Source organism: Anas platyrhynchos, chromosome 9 (assembly GCF_047663525.1).
Source record: "Anas platyrhynchos isolate ZD024472 breed Pekin duck chromosome 9, IASCAAS_PekinDuck_T2T, whole genome shotgun sequence".
NCBI lineage: Eukaryota > Metazoa > Chordata > Aves > Anseriformes > Anatidae > Anas > Anas platyrhynchos.
The window spans coordinates 23,491,908-23,509,369 of NC_092595.1; the positions used below are offsets into that span (position 1 = coordinate 23,491,908).

Genomic DNA, 17,462 nt, shown 5'->3' on the forward strand with positions numbered 1-17,462 from the left:
TATCACATAGTTCTCAATTTCGCCATTCTCCAAGCTAACTTTTGCTAAAATAACTTACCTTGTAAACAAAGTACTTTTTTTTTTTTGTTTTATTTTTCAGGTTAACAGCTGGAATATCTTCTTAGGCATTACTTATAGCACATACATGAATGTCTTTTCAAATTTATAGACAACATTGCATTTTCAAATTAAGAAAAACAAAAGAAACAGCTCCAGTCTTCACTTGATAACATTTATTTGATATTTTCTGAAATAAGCAAGAATTTTAAGAAGCCCATAAGCAATCAAATACAGCCACACAAAAAAAAAAAAAAAAAGGAAAAAAAAAAAAAACAAACAACAACCAAACAAAAAATATACTAATCCTAAATTAGAAGCACTGTGAGAAATACACAATATTTCATGAAACGATACTGTACATCAACAACCTTAGGAAACGAACAACTCAAACCATATGCTTAGTTTACTCACAATATAAAAAACTTTAACTTTTAAAGAAAAATATAGATTCAGTCCAATTGTAGGATCTAATCCCATGCCCACTGAACTCAATGGAAATGTTCTCATTGATTTCAATGCTTAAAGGATCATGCCCTTACTTTGCCTCAGGAGGCACTTTAATTATTTTACAAGGCCTAGCCTGAATACTATTACAAAAATGTCAAACATCAACTCAAGAATATGTTCCAGCAACTTTCAGGAAATAATGGAGAAATAGGTTGTCTATCCATGCATGGAATAAGGCAAAAGCTAATTCATTCAGATTAGGAATAATAATTTTTACTAGTTTCTTTTTCACAACACAAACATTTTAGACTTTTTTAATTAATGGATATATTATATATCATATTATGCTTCACATTTTTCCTACCTCTACTGAGAAAGCTGGCACTGACATGTCATAAAGAATTCCTCATTAATTATTGTTTTCTGTTCTGTAACAACCACAAGAAACTCATCTGGGTTTAGTAATAGTGTCTACCAAGAAAAAAAGCACACACTATCGTAAGCTTATAGTTTATAGAGCTCAAGGTACATTAAAATGTAATTCATGAAGTTCACAAATTCTGTTTTAAAATATTTTTCCAAACTAAAAGCTGCAGAAAATTGGTTCTTAAATATTCTACAGAAAATTCTGAAGCATCTAATGTTTTTAAATTACTTATGCTTTCTTCTTAAAAATATTTAAATTAGGTTAGTAGCCCATCCTTTTGAAAAATAATGCAAAAAAGATACACTAGGTTACAAATCTTTTGTCTTAATCAGTGTAACCAAAGGTTTGTCATCTGGGCTGTAATCTTCATAGGCAATGGGGGTTGCATCATACATTGCAGGTCGGGATTTCTTGCCGAACCTGGAAACAAAAGAAAGCTTGTGGTGACAAACAGAAGTATGAACAAGTTAATGGCAACAGCCCACTGAGTGATGGTATGCTGTGAGAAACAAACCCAGAGAGCCTAGGTAAATTCTAAATCACATTGCAACACTCTGGAAGTACAAATATTTAAATATCTGAACTGTAATTTCAAAAATAAATGCATCAGATTAATAATAACAACAGCACAATAAACAGGCTGCGTATCAAAGGAATTCTGCAGGAATTTAGCTCCTGAAATTCAGCAGTACCAGAATCTGGGAAGACGGTGGAAGGCAAGAGTGAAACTGATACAATTTCAACAAGGGCAGAATTTTATTTTAGAGCCCACGCTAACAACCAACATCAAGGTCAGGTCATATATATTAAAAAAAAAAAAAAAAAAAAAAAAAAAAAAAAGCAACAGCTGTGCAGTGAATTGAGTTGCAAACTGTAGATAAAGGATTAAAAAATTTTTTGAAGACTTTGCTCACCTGACATCCACTTGAGAAGCAAGTTGAAATTATCAACATCCAGCATGCTATTTGCAACACCGACAAAATTAATGGCAGTGAGATTATTGCAATGCTACATAAACCTACCAGTCTTGCAAAGGCATCATAAGCAACAGAGTACAGAGATTTCCTGTGGCTGTATCATTGTGGTCCCAGTAGTGCCGGCACGTCCAAAACTCATCTAGGTGCCTTTGCACTGCATAGACAATCTGTCACGCTGTCCTGGTTTCAGTTAGGACAGAGTTAATTTTCCTCCTAGTAGCTGGTAGAGTGCTATGTTTTGGCTTAGGATGAGAAGAGTGCTGATAACACCCCGATGTTTTAATTGTTGCAGAGCAGTGCTCACACCAAGCCAAGGACGTCTCAGCTTCTCGCTCTGTCCTGCCAGCGGGCAGGCTGGGGGTGCAGCAAGAGCTGGGAGGGGACAGACCCAGGACAGGTGACCCAAACTGGCCAAAGGGGTATTCCATGCCATCTGGGGTCATGCTAAACAATATATAGGGGTGGCTAGCTGGGGTGGGGGGGGGCAGACTGCTCGGGGTTAGGCTGGGCATTGGTCAGCGGGTGGTGAGCAATTGCATTGTGCATCACTTGTTTGTACATATTATTATTATTTCCTATTATCACCATTGTATCATTATTATTATTATTGTTATTATTATTATTGTTATTATTATTTTCCTGTCTTATTAAACTGTCTTTATCTCAACTCACGGGCTTCACTTTCCATTTCTCTCCCCCGTCCCAGAGAGGGAGGGGGGAGGGTGAGCGAAGGGCTGCGTGGTGTTTAGCTGCTGGCCGGGTTAAACCACGACACACGCATCTTATCATTTATTAAGATACAGTGCTAAAATGCAACTTGAATGCAGAAACATGACTTATGTGTTAAAAATGAATACAATTACAGGAATTATAAATAATGAAAAGGATTATATAAAAATGAGGCAAAAGAGTGCCAAAAACTGCCTTCCCTGTAGACCTGATGCAGAGAAAAAAATATTAACACAGAAACAGAAAGACTTATTTGTATAGTGATCCAAACAAAGGATTCATTTTATTCCCTTCCTATGTGCCATGTTAACTCCATGTTAATTTAATTTGTGCACATTTGAAGGTGAGGTTCAGAAAATTCAGATTTTGAGGATTATATTTTTATGAAAACAAATGTAATTTGATTTTCTTCCAAGATTTTAATTCAACTTCCTGACCACTCCAATTTAATTCTGGGCTATTTTAAATGATCTAGAATTGTTGATAAAATTGCTGGAAGTATTATGATCTATCTGTTGGTAATCTCATTCTTCTAAGTATTTCAGCTGTCAATAAGGCCACACTAGATAACATTGCCATGCAGGAATGTCTGCTCTCTTCTATAGTTTACTTTAATATAGACAGGTCATGTTCCCTCATCAGCTTCATAACTGATAAATCTGTTTTTCTATATATAGGATGAAATTCCAAGAATCAAATCAAGGAATCAAGTTATGGCATCTTACCAATCAAAGGCAGCAGTGAATTCTGAATTTCTGCATCATTCTCAAGGGTTTAAAGGAAACAGAGCTTTTTTCAGAGACACAAATGATGATGAAAATTCTCCAGGGATTTAAGTAAAATTTTGCCCTTTTGACAGGTACAGAGAACACATGGCTTGTTGCATATGGTGAAACAGTACAAAATCTGTTCTCTTGTGCAGGTCAGAGTTGACATGTGCCCCTAATTAGAAAACGCTGAGGAAAGACCACAACATATGCTAGTTGTTTGTGGCCTGGCTGAGCCATCTAACTGGTAGACCACATTGCTTTGATCAGGCGGTTCAGAAGCCAGTCCCAGCTTGTAACATTAAACATAGTTAACACAAAACTTGGAGGTCTCAAAGCAGAGTTGCTAAATGGGATATCCTACTTCAATAGGTGCGTATCTAGTAGTGTCGCACACGGATCTGATGCTGTTGCGCAGTTTAATTGATGACAAAAACATAAAACAATTGCGAATACAATCTGTAAAAACAATGATTAAAGGGGTAATAAATAGTGAAAAGATACAGTTTCCTGCTGCAAACTGCACCAGATCAATTAATAGACTGCTTAAAAAAAAAAAAAAAAAAAAAAAAAAATTAATAAATGAAATAGACAACTATGACCAAATACAAGATTATTCATCTATGAGCAAAGATTGTACACCAGATGGCTAAACCTCAGTCCTGAGATGCACACATACTGGAAAAAAACAGAAAGGATGTGGCAGATAATCATTTTAACATTAGCTTTACCATGACAGTGCATCTGAAGAACAATTTTTAGTTTGGATCTATAAACAGAGCGTATCAGGAGGACTGGGAAAGTTCTATGGCCTCTACATTTAGCATTGACATGACTATTCATGAGCAATGATACTGTGCCAATGTATGTATCAGAGATACTTCCTAGTGGCATAGAGAGCATGAAATTTGGAAAATACACTTCATAATGAAACACTGAGTATAATCAACCTGTGTAACTTGCCTAAGAGACTGGGGGCTCCATGACAACTTTGGGGACATCCTATTCAATGCAGGAATTCTTCCTGGCACAGGCTGCTCCCTGTTTGTCTGTCTGCAAATTCTACTTCAAGCATGGCACAGGGCTGCCTATCCACTTCTTAAAGGGCATTTCAAAAGATGGCTAACCACAGAGAGTCGTTAACCTCTCCAATTCCATTCAAGTAGAACTTTGAGAAAATTTATGGCCAAGCCTTAAGGAAATGATAACCTCCAACTTCTGTGAGATAGGCTGGAGTTTGGAGTGGTCCCAAAAGCAGAAGAAAGAAACCACACATTGTGACTCTGCTCAAAAACAGCAATTCATATAAGGAGTCCACAAATAAGTTTAAACAGGAGAAGAAAAAGAGAGAGATCAGAAAAAGAAAATCCATACCCACAGGAGGAAGAGATTATTCTTCTCTCCACAGGAGGAGAATAATGAGAAAATAATTTCCTCTGCATTATTCACCGAAAAAAAAATAGTGCACAAGTGGTATTGTGCATTCCTTAATATAACTGAACTGTAATCCTAGAGTTTCCACAAAGCTGAGACACTGGTAGAGGATAAAAAAAGAGAATATACTGAAACTCATCAGATTGAGGAAGCCTCGGATGTTGCAGTCTGACACAGCAGACTCAAACACAGGAGCATGTTCACTGCACGGAACATGCACAGGACATGTGGTGGGGGGAAGCTTACCCCCCGCTGTGACAAGATGACTTAATCAGAGGCTGATGAACCAGGCTCTCCAGCCCACACATAGACAGAACAAGAGTCAGCATGTGGAAGTTAGGATTAAGCAAACTACACTGGAAGAAGTGCTTGGAATCTAATGTTAATGCTATCAAAACAGAAGAAAAATTTACAGCAGTTCCATCTTTGAGACTGGATATCTTATGAAGTCAATACAGATGCTTTTCTGAAGTGAATGATCCAGTTTCAGCAGCAGTTTCTGGTTCCTACTTAGTGAAGTCTTAAAACTGCATTAGCAAGTGGTCAATTATTTCATAACAACATTCTCTTTGGCCTTAAAATTTATAAGCTTTAAAGATAAAATGAATATAACTGGAGTATTTATTTACTCTGCATAATTAGTAGTAAAGACAGTTGTGCTTCAGTTTGTTAGAATACTGTCTAGTTCTATCTGCTAATCCTAAGAACATTCACTAAAAGTAGACATTTATTAATGATCATGTTCATTTTTGCTTCAAGCACCTTGATTAGCAGAGATCAAATTGTAAAAAGCGATCTGGTTAAAGATCTTCTGAGAAAACTGAACAAGTGATCTTAAAATAATTTACTGAATATGCAACAGGCATCCACACTCCCTGGATGCCTACTGACTTCAACAGAAATCTTACATTTAAAGGAAATAATCTATCCACTTTTCTCAAGACCTGCATTTTCCAAAATTACTAATAACTTCTGGTATCTAACTGAGAATGGGAGATGATTTTCAGAAAACGCTGAGAACCTATTATTTGAAAGTCAAGTCTCTTAAATATGATAACTGAAAATTCAGACTTGGGTATTCTTAGTATGCAGATTTGTAGTTTTATGCAAAAATAACTATAAAAGTTGTGCATCTTTTCCTGGATTGAAATGACCAAAACAGTATTTAATATGTTCCTGAAGCCAAAATGAACACAATAATCTTCACGCTACATCTCTTTGAATTACCTGACTTGGCAGCTCTATCTTGGCTTTTTATACTGCATCCATTTTCTGAGAGTCAAAGAATTATTATTTGGAATGAAAACATTTATTTTCATTTGCATTACATAGAAACACCTTTCCCAAGATATGGAAAGCCTTCACTGACAGGTTCCAATAACATGATATTTAACTGCATAATATAGATCTGAAAAATCATGAATGCATCCCACTTTAAAGACTTCTTTGGAAGTTATTTAACCCTTATGCGAACTTATTTTTTTTTTTATAAACTTCTGCCCTTTGTTATAAGTGGCAATTTATTCAGAGTAATCCAGAGAGTAGTGAAAAGACCTGACTTTGCCCAATTTCTTTTTGAAAGGTTTTATACAGGAAAACGTTTTACCATTTCCATTACCTGCCAGCAAAACTCTAAAAAACAGGGAGAATTCAGATCCTAAAGATCCTGTCTTGTTGGTATTCCTTCCCTTGGTGCCCTTGGATAGAGAGCTGCCAAATTTGCTTTGAGAAGTAATTAAGAAAATTAAGGTGTCTCCCACTGTTCCTCAGGAGACAATTCCCAGCGTTTGGGAAGCACAAAGTACCACCTCCGTGAGTAGAAACTGAACAGGAATGACACATTCGTCACTGCTTCTGTAGTAAGAGAGGTGTCTGATTTGAAAGATTAACAATATCATTTTGCACCTTGCTCTCCACCCTTGGAGATGAGCAGTACATAACAGTAGACATGCACAAGGCCAAATAATAAAAAGCTATAAAGCTTTTTTATGGGCCATAAAGCAACTTCCTCCTCTTCCAATACACCACTGAAAGAAAAACCACTTCTCAGGATGTGTATGGTGTGGAGATGCTGAGTAGAAGAGGTGTAAGGCTTAGTGGCAAAGGAGATGTCAAGGGAAGAGTTGAAAGAACACTCATATTATTTAGATTGTTATGTTAAATAAACTATACAGAACTGTCTTTTTAAAACATTTACTGGCTGACGTGTTGACAATGAACATATGTTTTAGTGTAAACCTAGTTGGACCAGTTTAAAGAGCTACTGCCCAAAGCTGCGATGTGATTAACTGAGCCTGTGGGAATTCCTCATCTACATGTATTTCAGATAACTTAGAAAACTTCAGTGCTGGTACAAATTAACCTTCTTAATTTGCACTGAAACAGAAATAGAGCATTCAGAAAATGAATTACCAGCAATCACCAACCAACATGCACACATTTCTCCATGTCACTGCACAGGAACATGTCTCCCTCCATTCTTTTAAAAGCATTTGAATGGTAACACATATGAATGCTTTTGTTGGAATTCAAAGGGATCTTGACAAATTGAAGAAATGGGAAAAAGAAACAAGAAATATGAAAGCTATTGAGAGATGTCAAATACTGAAAAAATAGCACTGGCTAGGAAGCAACAAGGTGGAAAGGATCTTGGGGGTGAGGAAGGGGTCTTACAGGTCACAAAATTAAAACATCCCTAGTGTAATACTATTAAAAAAAAAAAAAAAGTTTAATTTTCAAATGTATGAACAGTAATGACATAAGATACAGGAGGTGATTGCTTAGTTTGTTTGGCACAGGTAAAGCTTCAGCTGGAGAACTATTTCCAGTTTTGGGGACCATATTTCAGAAAAGAAAAGACAATCCAGAACACGTGACAGAACCAGTAAAGAAGCTGACACGATCCAGGAGAAGATGCTGAAAGAATGGGCTAGCTTAGTCTGTGAGTTAAAAAAGTACTCCTGCTTTGTTTAGAGGGAAAGGGAGGAATGGAGCTAGATATAATTCATGTTACATCAGTACAATAGCTTGCACTGCAGTTGTTGAATCCGTTCCAGTCCTACTTTTGTATTTTTCTGACACCCAATGCCCTGGCTTGCCAGTGCTCCATTCAAATTAAATGTCAAGAGATTACAATCTCTAGAAAAGCAAGTAAGAAAGATCCTCATCTGGAGGCAAACAGGGGCACAAAAAATCAGTGATTTGAAAACAGTCTCACTGAATAGCCTGGTAAATTAGTCATAAAATCAACAAGTGGCTTTGCTGTCTAATCAAATTATTTGTGTGCATCTGTTAGAGTGTGTTTACATCCCCCAAAAATCTTACAGGCTAGGAACTGCATCTGTCTCTCTTCACCAGTCACACCAAAAAAGATCAGAATAACTCCCACTGTCTTCAAGGAGTTGTGCTGGATTATCATACTTGAGCTGAGAACAGAATAGGGATCAAAAAGAACAAGGAGCAATGCCGGTGATCCTGTCTTTTCACAACAAAGCAGCCCATTCTCTGCCAGCAGTGGTTAGCTGCAATACGCATGGACTGAAATTACGTTTCATAACAGATTTTTGTTAAAGTTACCATCCCCAGAACAAACCTGGCATGTCGGATAGAAGCAATTGCATTACTGAATTCACTGTCGATGCTTCTGCAATTGTAAAATTCTTCATAGGCTGGCCTGGAAGAGCCTTGGTATTCAATGCGGCTGATGCGACATATTCCCACAATCAGAATGATCAGCATCAGGACAAATGCTACACAAAGAGCCCCAATTATGATGTAGAGGGAGTGACGGGGCATGTTTGTTAGACTCTCTGCCATATGCCCAGACTTCCACTGCAGATCTGCCAATGAGAAATAAAAGGTATAATTAGTATTTTGTAGTATTAAATAGTATTTTGTAGTATTAAATAGTATTTTATAGTATTCAATAGTATTTTATATCCTTCCTGCTGAACAGAATTATTTTATTATATTCTTCACTTTCCATATTTTTGTGCAGGCTTTTGAAGCCAGAAGTATGTAATATGACAATACAGGTCTAGGAGTTCCCTCCTACATGTAGGCATGATGCTTTGCTCAAGAAACCTATTACATTTTGCACTAACATCTTCCAACTTCATTCTGCCAAAGACCTTATGTTTGGGATTCACTCTTTGAATGATGTGTGGTAAGACTTGGAAGATTTTGATTTTGGAACACACTGGGACATGAACATGTTTGGGTCCTTTCACGTAAAACTGTTGTGCTCAAGAAAAACTGTGCCTCTTTCATTCTTCTTGTAAGGTGTATAGTGCTCTGGAAAGCCCCAGAAGGCAGATATGCCTTAGAGAATCATCTCTAGAGAACATCATTTCAAGGACAAAAAGGGCATTTCATTATACTGAGAGCACTAGAGTCCTCTAGAGCATAATTTCCCTGAGAGGTCTCAAAGTGTCTCAAAGCAGACCTTAAAGTAATGCTAATCTAGAAGAGGCTTCTTACATTTAAATATTCCAAACCTCTTTTTTTTTTTTTTTTTTTTAACAAATATTCTTGATATTCAAACTATCATCTATCAATGTCAGACTAGAAAAAAAAATCCTCAGAGTAAGGTAGGGAGAAAGCTGGAAAGTTTGACATGTGGGATTCATCTGGGCAGTTTGAACAAATAGCTGCTTTTTGTTTCCAATAGTAAAGGGCTGTCCTGATGCCCCCCTGCACTTGGAATGGCTTAGACTTTTTGTTCGCAAACATGAGCTGAGTTTACAGGACCCCTTGTTTGTGTTATCTTCCTCGGAGATCAGTGAAGTTTTGATCAGCTTGAATCATTCGGGGATTTAATGTTTCTGAAGTGCTGTTACTGCGATTTGCTCAGTCAGGCTCTGAGGAGTGAATGCAGCTGTGCTCCTTGCAGTTTGGGATGGGTTTCTATTTTTGTTCTGCAGCACATTCGTCACACATGGTGGTTTCTGTCAGGTTGTCAGACTAAGCCAAATCAGATCTAATGTGAGCAGATATATGGGAAGACGGTTCTGATTTAGACTCTGTGTCTTCCATCTCTGGATGATAAGTATGAGAGATATTTCCTCCTTGCTTCTCCAGCAGATAAAAATACAAAGATTAACAGCTCATACTCCAAAGATTAGAAAGAACACATGACAGCTGAAAATTACTGTATACTCAGTTGTCACAGTAATATTAATAAAATTAATTAAGAATTAGATTTCAATGAGCACCATACAGTCTACACTACAAATACTTTTTAATATTAGTACTCAAGCAACCACATGGCTTGGCTTACCTTGGTAACCACATTAATAATTAAGAAGTGGCAAAGGTTATGATATTAACAAGTAACCAGCAGGCATTAGGGAATTCATGAGAGATGTTTTGTAGCATTTTTACACTGAACGCTCCATTAACTTTTTAGGCAAATACAGTTCATCTTGAAAAGAAAAATCTACTCTTTACAATTAAGATCAAATTAATCATAATTGATCAGTACTGCTAACACTGGTAAGAACAATAAGATGATATAATAAATATCACAGTTCACCTAGGCACATTACATTTCACTTGGCTGTTTTTTTTTTTGTATATACAGCGCTTGAAAATTGAAGAGTGCAGTTTGACAAAAAGATAACCCTGAAATCTTGCTAGGGTAGTCACTTCAAGCCCATAAAACAGACAGCTAGTGGAAAAAAATTGGGAACTACTAACAGCAATTACAGAGTTTTTCCAGGGGAAAAAAAAAAAAAAAAAAGTACATCAGTACATCACCCTCTTTCATGCTTTATGGCTCCTAACAGAATATCACCTAAGATAAAACGTGGTCCACCCAGTCAAATGACTCCTACAGCCCTGACTGTTCCCCTTTTAAGCAGCCTGAAGTCTGGCTTTATCCTGTCTTTTTTCAGCATTCAGAGGGATGATCCAGTGAGGAAGCCAGTGCACAGGGTTTAAATTTAATTTCCAATACAATATTAACTATTATGCACAAAATGCTGCAGCAATATGATAAATATTTCAAGGGGCTATGGAGAGACTGACAGAAGCAGAAATACCAAAAGATTCAATCTTTAGAGGTGGACAGGAATCCAATGCACCATTGACTGAACTCCAGCGAGTCCAGATGTACTGCACCAGGTTAGAAAAGAGAAATTAGAAAAGGCGTTTCTGGACATGATCAGGATTGGGTTCGGAACAGCTGGATAACCCAGTGCAGGAGAGAGCCAGCACAAAGAACTTCCTGGGAATAGACAGTTCTCTAGAAAAATCTGCAGATCAAAATGCTTTCAAATCCTTCTGCAAAGTGGTTTCTTCAAAACTCAGTCCCTGTCTATTTGCATAATCCTTTATGTACCTGTTAAAATCCAGATGGTTTAGGAAAGCTTCCACAGCTTTGGGTATAAGCCACTGCATTGATTAGAGAGGCTGCATGTCCATACTTAGATCTGACTGTTGTGAAGCATCACAGGGCCCCCTAATAACACAGCACTTTACCTTGATGCTGTTTCAAAGTAACTAATAGCAAGGGAATGTGTGACCTTTGCTGGTGTTATGCTTATTGAAGAAACTTTTGGTAAATTTTAAATGTAATTGTCCTTCAAAATATACCTCTGCATGATTATGCAAAGATTTTTTTTTCCCATTTTCACTCTTTTAAGGCTAATCCAAACCAGAAATTTTAAATTGGATTTTTAATATCTGCTATGTTATTATTATTACATATGCACACTCTAGTAGCTGTCCTGATTTGTCTGGAGAGAGAAAAACAAACAAACAAACAAAAAAAACAAACAAACAAACAAACAATAACTTTAACCTCTTTAATTGAGAGCAATTGCCATGAAAATTACTACATGATTTTTTTTCTCCAAATATTGAGATGGAAAAAATAAAAGGTCCAGTATTTCTTGTTGAGAATCAGACTTGCATCATTATCGATGCCAGTTAACTTAGATAATTCTCTGCCTCCTACTACTGCAATCACAGGATAAAAGAAAAATCAGTAGTGTAAGGCTTAAAACAGCAACAACTATGTGCTATTGCTCCTTCCCATCATTTAAACTTACATAGTTTATGATTGTGTAATGAGCAGAAACACCAGGTTCCTGAGCAGCAGACAAGGCCACTGCAGTTCAAGTATAAGCAGATGCTACACATAGAGAAATATGCACTAAGCAGAGACATCTCCTCCCTCAAGAGAATGAAATTTCAAGCATAGTTTTATCCACTCTCCCTCCAGCCAACTTACTAATGGGGTCAGAAAGGAATTGGTGTTGACTACTCGCAGATGTAAGCCTGAACCTCACCTGCCTTACACAGTGCTTAGGGGCATGCATCCCTTACAGGTGCAAGCAGGAATAGTTGAGCAGCTGGGCAATAGAAAACCTTCTGCTTCACCCATCTTCCCAGGTGTTTACACCAGGTATATGTGGTGCAAAGAGCCAAACTTAGTGACTGTAGGGCAACAGAATAGAATAGAAATAAACTTAAAAAACAGTTGATATGTTTAAGTAATGTGTAAGTAAAGAGAGAAGTTTCATATCCTCCTTGTGGAAGTGAGATAAGGAAAACATTTTTATTCTATCCTTTATGTAGGCATTTTCTCATGAGTGTACAATAGGAGTTTTCTGAGTCCTGAGTCCCTTCTGTTTATTTTTTTTTTTTAAAAAGTGGCATATCACTGCAACATTAGCTGTGCTAACAGGTGTAAATCCCCTCACAGAAACGTGCATATCTGTGTAATATCTCGAGGGGATCCATGAGCACAGTATCTGAGCATTGAAGCAGTTAAATACATGGCAAAACTCTCTAATAAAGAAGACATCTGAAGCCCAAAACAAGCCATCAGTGAAATCCAAAGCAGCTCTCAAAGCAGCAGAAATAATGAAGTCTAATTTCTGTTTTAAATCTTCCACAATTAGGCTTTAGTGTGAATTTACACTAAAGTTTTTTCCATGCTAAGAAGGATTACACTGGAGATGTTACTAGACCCAACCCCGGAACCTCTGTAAGTCTTACTAAATATTAGAAAATACTTTGTTCTGGAGACCTTCACCTTTCTAACAAACCTAGTGGAAATTGGCCTAGGGTTGGAAAAATTAGTCCTGAAAAAGACAGTGACAGCATGCATACACCAGTCAGCAGAATTACACAGGATTTGTTTCCTTAGGTAAGCAAGTTCAAAACAGTTTTGCAGAAACACTGCTGGAACTGCAGGTGCTCAGAAGTTGGTACCAGTCTGTTAGCACCTTGCTTATGGCTCAGTGGAAGTATCCTTTACACAAGGCAAGTATGAAAACAAGCTCTGAGGCATACATGCAATTAAAAGGCAAACTGCTTAGTACCCAACTGTGAAACAGCATCTCTGACAATCTGGTCCAGCACCTCAACCAAGCAGGGTGCCCAGAAACAGAATTTTCTATCTTCCATAGACACTTTTGAACAGTTACAGTCTCACCTTCATCCAAATCAACCTTATGCTTCATCCCTATCATCCAAATCTGGTTCAGCATTTTCCTCTAAAACACATTTAACAGAATTTTGATGATTTACAGATGATTTAGAGTGCAGCAGACAGATATTTAGAGACAAGTGTAAATTTCTGTAACATCTGTATCACTTTTAGAAGTTTTTAGGACAACTAACTACATAGATATATATGTATAAAACTTTTGTAAAGTTTTTTACGTACTTTACTACATATATAATTTTAAAAAGTTCTATAAAGTTTTTACAAAACTTACGTATTTCGCAGTTTGCACCAACCCATCCATGTGGACAATGGCAGGTGTAACCACTGGGCTGATCTATGCAAGTTCCGGCATGATGACAGGGGTTGCTGTCACAGTCATTAATATCAATTTCACATTCTTCACCTTATATAATGGAGAAAAGGAAAGAAAAATCTATATAGCAAGTATATAATCTGTATATCAGGTATGTCATCAATGTCATTTGATTTTTCTCTAACTGCATAACACCTTATAGCTCAATAGCATCTTTAGTCTCAGAACATCAGAAGTATTCCATAATGTTTCAAGAAGTCAGTCTCACAGAGCTCCTAAAAAGGAAAAATCCTCATTCAAACAGGTGAAAACAAAGCCTGAGGGCTAAGTGACTCGACTGACCTCACTTAGATTATCCATCTCCCCTTTCTTTAAATACGAGTTCCTTCCAAAGCAAATATGATAGTTATAATTTTATATATATATCCTGAAGTGCTAGAGTAATTATAAGTAATCAGTGCCTCTAAGAAACAGCCATTGTGCAAGAGAAAGCTAAGTTTTTCTGGTTTTTTGTTTGTTTGTTTGTTTGTTTTTTAATGGCCTTTAACAAGCACAGAACAAAGAGCACCATTTGATCTACAAAAAGGCTATGAACAGGTTCATCTATTCCCATGACTCGTCTATTACCTTATATGACTAACAGAACATCAGGTTGCAAATTATTTTGACAGCAGATATTTGGATTACACCAATCATGTCAATTTAAATACAAGGCCAAAGGATTAAATGGGCTGCTTACCATTACTCTGAAAGCACAAATTGATTCGTAACAAGCACTTTAGGGCTTTTAGCAATTGCATATTCAGGTAACAGAATGAGCTGTTTCTTCAGCTCACAATAACTAATAGGTCAAGGTTAAAACATCCTCCAGTTTCAACAGTGTCCAATTAGTACGGTAACTTACCTGAAATTCTTCAAAATGTTATTTTTAAAACGTAATTTAGTCTCAAGCAGAAATGTCAGAAAGCATATTAAACAGCTCTTAGTCTAGAAAATTCTCTTTAGCCATAGTTTTTTGTTTGTTTTTTTTTTTTTTTGCAAAATTATTAAATATCAAAGCAGTTGCAAGTAATATCAATAACTTTTCATTCTCACCAGACTGATTACAATTCACCGATGTCCAAATTAATTTGTTTTCTTGAAGAGATGTTGTTTTACATGGTATTTGTCTTGGACACCGCAAACACTGACATCCTGTGTAATATACAAATTAACTTGCCTGCATATCCAGGTGCACAAATACACGTAGCATTCAGTCCTTCACTGTCGCAAGTGCCACCATTCTGACAGTTGATGTTAATGCAAGGGTCTTTGTATAATTCACAGTGCCTTCCTGAATGGGAAAAATTAGTAACTGCTGTTAACTTTACCCACGCTGACAGTCTGAAGTCAGAACAGGTGATAACTTCATCTGGATGAGCACAACAATGTCCAGCTGTCAAGCCTACCATAAAACCAAAGCCCTGTATTTTATGCTGGCTAAACTTTTAACGCATGTGCTTCCCTTCTGACCCACCAAGGGAGGTAGGGAAGTTTCTGCTACCAAGAACTGCTGGAGTTTCTGTGAAAAACCAATGGTACAATAAAGCATAATCTGATCAGCTATGTAACATTCCTCAATATGATACATATCATATAATATATTATTCATTATTTATTAAATTTGTTTTTATATTATATATGTATGATATTATTCCTCAATATATTATTTAAACAATAATCATCTTCAGTAGTAATGTGATGTAAGAATTCCTTTAATAGGCATTCTGATGCCTCTGAGTGACTTTTGCAGGACACTGAGGAGTACAGCTAAATCAATAAGAGGAGACATTAATTTATTCAAATGTATACTTATAAGTAAACATCTCATTTTAGTTCATCAGCTTCTTGCCACTAGTCCTGCAGCACAGCAGCAGAAGCCAGCATAGCCAGAAGCCCACCCGTGCATGCTGGCCCAAGCTGCAGTCCAGAGCAGTGCTAACAGCCTGGAGCCCACGCAGGGGAAGGCAGGGGGTGTGGAGGCAGGATTGGGGACTGCAGACAGGGGCAGTAAAATTGAAGCCAACACAATATCTTGAGCTGGTTACCTCTGCTCCATTCATTAGTGTCACTGAATACCTTAGGTATGGAATGAAGGAAGCTCAGCTATCAGGAAAAACTGTTCAGAGGACCAGGTCCCCTGCTTTCATTTGAAGCACAATGTGCTGAACACACAGTGCTCTCACTTGCGTGTACACGATGGCTGAAAACAGAACATGAAGTCATAACATTATGGTTAAGTGCTCTTTAAACTGTCATGAAAAGCTGAGGGTCATTTCCTCACTAAGCCTCTGAGATGATGAATTCTTTATTGTCCAAGAACAGTGCAATAGCCAGCACGAAATGAAGCTGTGAGTGAGTGTTACTTATCAACACAGATAAGGATTGGTACTCTTAATGAGAAAAATGCTGGGTTAATGTTCCACAGAACATAGTCATCCAATGTAAAATATATTTATTTTTAATAGCAATAATATATAAATTCAAAAATTTCTCACAGCATGATTCAAAACTGAATACACAAAACGAAGTAGCATTTTAGCCCTCCATAAAGGGATGTATCGCAGAGAGCCGATATGTACTACGCTGTCTAAAACTGAAATCTATCTGAAGATAAAAAAAATTCTACAGCTGAACACACACTTTTCTGCTGTATTTGATAAATTACTTATGAAGAACTGAAGACAGATTCCATTCAAATATATCCAGGACTACATGTGGTTAACAGGAGAAATCACAGAACTACTGCTGGCTCTGGGCTTTACAGTCTTCTAAATGAACAACCAGAATAAAAACTTTCATTTTTTCTCCTTTACGTTGATCTGTTTCAAATACTGATATTTTAGTACTGTGTTTTTATTTCTCTTCACTATAAAAATACAAAATATGTTTTAGAAAGACCTCCTTATCATGTCTCCCAAGAATAGCTGATGAAAAAATTTATTTAACAGTTATGATGTCTTTTAGAAACGTATCACTTTCTAACATGTCTTAAAAACAGCTTAAAAATATAAAAAAATATATAAATAAAAAAAAAAAAGAAGAAGGGGAAGGGGAAGAGAAGTAATACCTAAGAAGAACAGACAAACTATTTGTCCGCATTACAAGGACATACATTTGTAACAGGTCGGCAGCATCTGAATGACTCACTTGAATAAAGACTATGGGATCAGGATCTACGTTAGAATTTGTTTCTGTTAATTTCACATGTGGGTTTTCTTTTTGCTCAATGGAGGATATTTTATATCCGTTTGTAGCAGAACCTATTATAAGAAACAAAAAACAATTCAAAGAACAAGAGGCAAAAACCATTTTACCTTCATATTCAGCAAGACACGCACACTCGTAGCTATTGACGAGGTCTCTGCAGGTGGCCCCATTCTGGCAGGGTGCAGAAAGGCATTCATTATATTCCTCTTCACAGTAAAGGCCGTGGTAACCTAAATCATGTGAAGAGGAAATAAAACCATCAACGAAACACTTCCCAGTAAAAATTAACAACTAAGTCTTTATAGATTGCAGGCAGACACGTGTTAATTGAAATATACTGTACAGACAGATGCATGTTAAGACATTGATTTTAAGGGCATCTGCTCCCCAGGTAAAATTATCAAAAAAAAAAAAAAAAAAAAAAGGAAAAAAGGAAGCACAATTTTCTGAGAGATGCCCCAGCCACTCCCAATGCGATGAACCACAGAAAGGCAATAAGCACCAAGGTAGCTGGCCAAGGCCACTACAGACAATGCAAACAACTGCACTCTGCAAAATAGAATAATCTATTATCTACATGTCTTTGAGTTTTCTTGAATCC

The 17,462-nt window shown here is 36.9% G+C and overlaps 1 protein-coding gene across 1 annotated transcript in view; it reads right to left on the reverse strand.

Moving 5' to 3' along the window:
• Positions 1-211: 211 nt before the first annotated feature.
• DNER (delta/notch like EGF repeat containing) overlaps positions 212-17,462 on the reverse strand; it is a 121,296-nt gene continuing 104,045 nt past the window's right edge. The window contains exons 9-13 of the mRNA XM_027464417.3: positions 16,969-17,091; positions 14,832-14,945; positions 13,571-13,702; positions 8,434-8,680; positions 212-1,354 (exon numbers count right to left, since the gene is read on the reverse strand). Of these exons, the coding sequence (XP_027320218.1) occupies positions 1,243-1,354; positions 8,434-8,680; positions 13,571-13,702; positions 14,832-14,945; positions 16,969-17,091 (728 nt within the window). The 3' untranslated portion in view covers positions 212-1,242. The remainder of the gene's footprint in view (positions 1,355-8,433; positions 8,681-13,570; positions 13,703-14,831; positions 14,946-16,968; positions 17,092-17,462) is intronic.